Source organism: Leptopilina heterotoma, unplaced genomic scaffold, assembly GCF_015476425.1.
Source record: "Leptopilina heterotoma isolate Lh14 unplaced genomic scaffold, ASM1547642v1 Lhet_409, whole genome shotgun sequence".
In the NCBI taxonomy this organism is placed as follows: Eukaryota; Metazoa; Arthropoda; class Insecta; order Hymenoptera; family Figitidae; genus Leptopilina; species Leptopilina heterotoma.
The window spans coordinates 391656-398261 of record NW_025111070.1 but is presented as its reverse complement, the minus strand read 5'-3'; the positions used below and the strand labels follow the sequence as shown (position 1 = coordinate 398261).

At 29.3% G+C, this 6606-nt stretch overlaps 1 protein-coding gene across 1 annotated transcript in view; it reads left to right on the top strand.

Moving 5' to 3' along the window:
• The first annotated feature begins 4070 nt into the window (after positions 1 to 4070).
• Positions 4071 to 6606, top strand: part of LOC122506326 (zinc finger protein 629-like) — a 46619-nt gene continuing 44083 nt past the window's right edge. Inside the window, exon 1 of the mRNA XM_043618441.1 lies at positions 4071 to 4939. Within this exon, the coding sequence (XP_043474376.1) occupies positions 4921 to 4939 (19 nt within the window). The 5' untranslated portion in view covers positions 4071 to 4920. The remainder of the gene's footprint in view (positions 4940 to 6606) is intronic.

The window sequence follows — 6606 nt, the reverse complement described above, 5'->3', positions numbered from 1 at the left end:
AAGACACGAGTGAGATACCAGTTTTTGCAGTGTATTCGATCCGCTATTTTGAATTTTTTAAATCTGGCATCATGTTCGTAATCAGCGACCTCGAAAACCCCCCCAGTAACAAAGTCTAAGCGAATCCAATCATTTTTTAAAATAGTTGTATTTATGTACAGTGTGAGTCAAGCATTGACTCCTTTGACAAGTCTCTAGCACGTCGGATTTACCCGGTAGAATTTCTTAAAAACTACCAAAAACGAGATTTTTGGGACTTTTACTCCCACTTTTCTCAAAATCCTGACGTGATGGGATGTTTTCGTTACCAGATTCGGATTCAGCGCATCAAAAACTAGGGAAATGACTTCTCGATCTCAGACAACGTAAAATTTTTTTGCAGCAAAAGCCTGCAAAAAAATTTTTCTGCAACAGGGCCTGAGAACAAACAGCCACATTTAGGCTTAAATTTCAATCAGACCATTATAGGACCAGGTCGAGCCTAAGTTGGGTAATTTGTTTCATTCCCAAATTGATTTGAAACGTCTTGGACGACAAGGGTTCAATCTAGTCCGATTTGTTTACCGATTGACATCAAAATTATAACCTGGCTGAAAACTGTTTTTGTCCTGAGGGGTCCTATTAGGGGCCAAGTTTAAAAATAAGAACAAATCAGGACCACAGAATTAAACCCAACTTAGGCCTGATAAAAACCAGCCCTTATAAATCCCTGAGTCCGGTCATATATTTTATGTCAAATTTGAGTTCTTCTACACTAGCAATAAAGAGATTATTTCGAATATAAGAATTTAATATTCTTGATATTAAATAATTTTATATTTTTTTTTCCTTCTTGAGTCTGAGTATTATTTTCCTTTTTGAAAATATTATTTTTTTCATATACATTGATTGAGCTCGAATCAGAACGTGAGATCTGTGAACAAGAAATTACAAGTATACAATCGCAATCGCCTAGAAAGTCTAGCCTGTTGCCTTATAGAGGAGGTGCCCACAAAGCTTGCCAACCAATAAAATGTGCCGGCGTAGCGCCGACGCATTGATGTCACGACATCCCCATTCAATCTTTATCGTGAAATTTTTCTGGTTCTGATCAAATCCAAACCTAGCTACGTGACTTTAACTCCATTTTATATACTCAAGATGCAAGTTAAACGTTAAACTCCATTTGTCTAATTATTCCACTTTTGTGTAATAAAATGTTAAAAAAATGTTATATTACATATTTATAGAATTATTTAAACACTTTTATATGTGAATAAACTCTCTTTACAGAATATTCATCTGTTACAATATAATATAATTTGTATTTTGTGTTAATAAAAAATAAAATAAACAAAAAAACTTCAATTTCTATATACATACCTATATGTGTAGATAAGAAATTCTATAGAAAATTATTAGAAAAAATAATGAGAGAGTCATTATATCAATTTACTGATTGTCAATTTGATCCTTAAAATATTCACATATTCATATTTAGAGAGTAATGTATCCTATATTTTATTATATAATAATTAGTACGTTTTCTTTTGTATGTAAAAATTGTATGCAAAATGGTAATATCTCTAATACACTTGTCTATAAAAATTTAAATATTATACTTCAATTCACTTGTTTTTAAAACCATGCATTTAATATTAGGACTTTTATTATTCTTCTATGCATGGAATTTTTAACATTATCATTTTTTTTCATTTAAAAATAACCCAGATAACACGTAAGCTTACGGCAAGCTTGCGGCAAGGTTTCCATGCAATCTCACCAAGCTTACAGCGTAAACTCGCCTGAGATAGCAAATGTCCGCTGTATAGCAAGCTTTCCGTGAAAGGTTCTTGCACAATCTTTCCATGAAAAATTGCTACAAGATTGAAAGGAAAGATTGCTCTAAGCTTACAACGCAAGGTTTTTGCCAACTTGTCTTGAAAGATTGCTACATGCTTATTAGGAAATGTTGCTGCAAGTGTATTGCAAGGTTGTTACAAGCTTGTAGCAAGCTTGCTGTAATTTTTTAAAAATGAGTTTCAAATTTCAAAAATTATTTTTTTTTTTTATTTTTTCAATTTAAAGATGTTTTTGACGTCCATTTTTATTGATTAAGTCTTCCTTGTTTCATTTTAGAACTTAACATTGATGATAAATTTTTGGAAATAAATTCGAAGGTACTGAGAATTGAACCCGAGTTCGACGGACGCTAACCAAAAACCCTAACCAATAAGCTTAAACAACTAACTATCAAACAAAAGAAATCTTGCCTTAAACTTGTAAATGATTTTATGGGTTTCAGGTTAAAGGCAATATTTGTTGTTTGTTTGATAGCTGATTGTTTATTACCTTCGAATTTATTTTCAAAAATTTCTCATCAATGTTAAGTGAATGTCAGAAAGATCTTCAAATTGAAGAAATAAAAAACTAAAATTTTTTTTTTAATAATTTGAAACATATTTTTAAAAAAATTTCAGCAAGCTTGCTACAAACTTGATACAATAAGCTATACTAACGACCTTGCAACACACTTGCAGCAATATTTCTTATAAGCATGTGGAAATGTTTTATCGCAAACTTGCAGAAACCTTGCGTAGTAAGCTTGCAGCAATCTTTCCTTACAATCTTGTATCAATATTTCATGGCAAGATTGCAGGAACCTGTCACAGAAAGATTACAACAACCTTTCATGGAAAGCTTTATTGCTATACAGTAGACAATTTCAATCTCATACAAGCTTGCGGCAATCTTCCGCTGTAAGCTTGGCAAGATTGCATGGAAATCTTTTCTCAAGCTTGCCGCAAGCTTACGTGTTATCTAGGAACAATTAATACTCAATTAAATGTTTATTAAATTAACTGTTGCTTATCTCATGAACTAACAACTTTAACACGATAACTCGAAGAGGTTATAACGAATTTTGCTAAAATTTACCAGGTATATTTATCATAAAAATATCTCGAAATGGATTGATAGACTTTAAAAAATTCTCAGAAAAAATTTTTTTTTAAATTTTTTTCCAAAAAAAAATTTTTTTCACTTTTTTACTGAAAATTTTTTTGTTTATTTAGATTCATATTACTGTATAAGAAAATTTTATTCTTTCTATTAAGAGGAATGAACTTTATTTTATTAATGTTAAATTGTATTAAAAATGATTTAAAAATGAAATATATTTATCGTTAATGCTTCCCCCACGAAGAAGCAAATTTTTTTTGTTGATCGTAAAGAGGAAGCAAAATGTTCATGTAATGAACATCTGGATTTACAACTTGTTTATTAAAATTTGATATTGGGTAATAAATCGGATAATCACAGAAAATCTTTTATGCTTTCTGAAATCACTATTGAATTATATAAAAAGTTACTAATTATAGCCATATAGTGATGAAATATGAAAAAGTAATAAATTCAGTGTTATAGATTCACTAATAAATCAGTACTAAAGTTATTAATAAGTGAGTTTAACTCTCTTAATTTGAGTTAGTTATATATTAACAATTATAGTAATTCCCTTCGGTCTATCTCAATCAGTGCTAGTATTTAATTTATTTGCAGTCATTTTCACTGCAAAAACTGAAATTTAAATGATTTGGGTATAGGGTAAAGTTAATAGTGATTATATAGTGAAATTTTCACCGATTCGGATTAGGGGCGTTCAGAATCACTATGGAATCATAGTGACATAATCAGTCATAAATCATTAATATGATTACTAATGAATTAGTGTCAAAACCACTAATGAATAAATAATACAATAATAAATTAGTGAGAGGATTACAAATAAATCAATATAGTTAATTCATAAACACTAAAATTACTAATGTATCAGTTCTAGAATCACCAGTAAATCTGTTATAGAATCACTAACTTAATGGTGCTGAACCCTAGTTGATAAAAATATTACTCAATTTAACTCCGTATGTACATCTTATCCTATTGTATGAACAACCCCATGTCAGTGATATAAAAAATCCCACAAGAAAATCAACCCTACTCTATTAAAAAAAAGAATAAAAAAAATCGTCTCTGTCATTAGATTGATAAATGAATGCATGAGACACATTGTGTGATGACTCTCTAGACGAATGAAAAAGCAGTATTAACTCTCAATGTGGGAGGTTTAGAAAAGGTGTTTTGTGAAAGAGAGTAGTGAGTGAAACGGAAAAGGTGGTGGAGCGATAAAAAAGAATAAAGAGAGTGAAGAGGGGAGAACACAGAAGAAGAGGTGGATGATCAGAATCAGACTAGATAGCATATAGGATAGTTCGTGAGAAGATGATCCCCTCCACGTGTGGGCGGAGCGTACAGGTAACGTGCACACGTGAAACACCGATGCCATGTGTGCAACCCTGTGTTAGTATTTCGAAGAAAAACCGTGCAGGTAAGGGAACAGACCACTCGTCTAACCGGGGTCAGTCAGGGTCCTGCTCTTCGTTGGGACGCTCGTTCCTTCCATCAGAGAACTGGCCCCAGAGAAGTCGATTCCTTAAGTCACTCCAACAGTTTTCTTTTTTTTCTTTCAAACAAATATTTACACCTCAATTTCCTATCATCATCATCATCATCAACGAACATTCTTATTCATCAACGATACTTGTTTATCATTTCTTTCTCTTTTTAATTCTTGAGAAAGAAAAATCGATATTTTTTGACTTTGGATATTACAAGTGCCGAGGAAAGTTCGATTAGTGTTATTACGTAAGCGAACAAAAAATAGAAGAAGAAAATTAATACACATGCTTTATAATAAGTAGTCTTATACAAGAAGTGTCAAAAAAGTAAAACCGACTGTGAGTTTTGTTATCAAGTTTTGTATGTTCAAGTTCAAGTTAGTGGTGTACACGCAAGAAGACACTTGACATTTGTGGATTAGTTTTTAATTTTGTTTCCTGGAATGATCCAGAGGAAGAGATTTTAAACCCAACGAGAAAATCTATGCGAAACGAGATGTGTGGTGAGTTTTAATATTTTTGATGATTATTAATCCCAAAAATCCTTTAGGGAATAATTTTTTTAAATATTTTTTAATAGCGGTTTTGCATACGGATTTTTGATGCGAAAAGCAAATTTCTGTTTAGATAGAAGAGTAAATAGATCTAAAGAGATCTCAAATTGAAACCAATAACAACATACAAATGCTGCATTATTCTTGAATAAAATTTAGACCATCATAAAAATTGTGTGTCTGACTCCGAAATTTGCTCCGCTTTAATACCCCTTACGACATTGTATTTCTGCCAACATTTGATGCCAATTTTTGAATTCATTGTCAAATTCTGTAACCGTTTACTTGTTCTACACTTTTTGAATCATTAATATCCAATTTTTTTATATTTATTCTTGTCAATGCTATACGTTATGATGTACAACGTGCTTTTTGAATTATTAACTTCTAGATTTTTGACACTAATATACTGTATGATATGTTGTACAACATTCTTTGACGTTCTTAATGCTGTACTTTATGTGAAATAAAAAATGCAGCATTAATAAGATTAGATTAAAAAATTCTAAATATTAATGATTAGAAAACGTGTTGTACGTAAACGTATTTATACAGATTAAATCTTTAGTAAATCAAAAATTTTTTACATGTTGCACAAAATGCATTTCTATGATTAATATTCAGAATTTTTTACACTAATGTTGTTAATGCTATATACGATATATTGTACAACATGCTTTTTAAATTAGTAATATCTAGAATTTTTGACAATAATTAACATTCAAATTATTTATAGAAAGTCAGTTTCAAGCATATTTTTTTAATTTTGGTGTAAACGAAAAAATATTTTTAGACCAAAAATTTATGTTTTTGCATCCAATGTAATGGATTAAAAATCAAACATTTTTTTAGAATCTCAGACTGAGACAAAGAGTAAAATATCGGGTGTTTAAATTTAACTCTACTGACAGTTAATATATAGTTATATAGAGTTATATATATGTAGTATATATATATATATATATCACTGTAAAAAATTTAATATAAAAATTAATATTAAATTTGTAAATTGATTCAAAGGATTTGGTTACATTTACATTTTCAACAATAAAGTATAAGTTGGAGAATTTACAAATTTTATTATTATATTTAACAAATTCTGCAACTCAAATATATTATAACAAATATCCATATGCATTTTATTTAAATTCATATATCATTTCCATACCTCTTTGCTATACAAATGTTCTTTTGAAATCTGCAAATTAGTTCAAAATGCTAAAAAGCCAAGTGATTTTCACTTTCCTTTTCTGTAAAACACGTTTTCTTTATATACTTTTACAGGAGTTATGTTAATTCAATAGTGTATTTTTTCAGATGTATTTTTTATCACTAGAAAAGAAAAGTCTCTTATTATAAAACAAATTTTCATCCAAATTAGTTTGACGAAAATTAAAACAGTATTAATCTTATGTCTGAAGAAATTTAAAAAACCGATTATATAACAAAAAAGAATACCTATATTTTTATTTTTCAGTCAAAAATGAAGACAATTTTTCAAATTAAATAGTTTTTTGTATGTAAATTGACTTTTAATGTTGTATAATAATATACAGTCCGTACAATGAAATGTGAAAAAATTAAGAAAATAATTTTTTGCTCTTTTTTAAATTTTA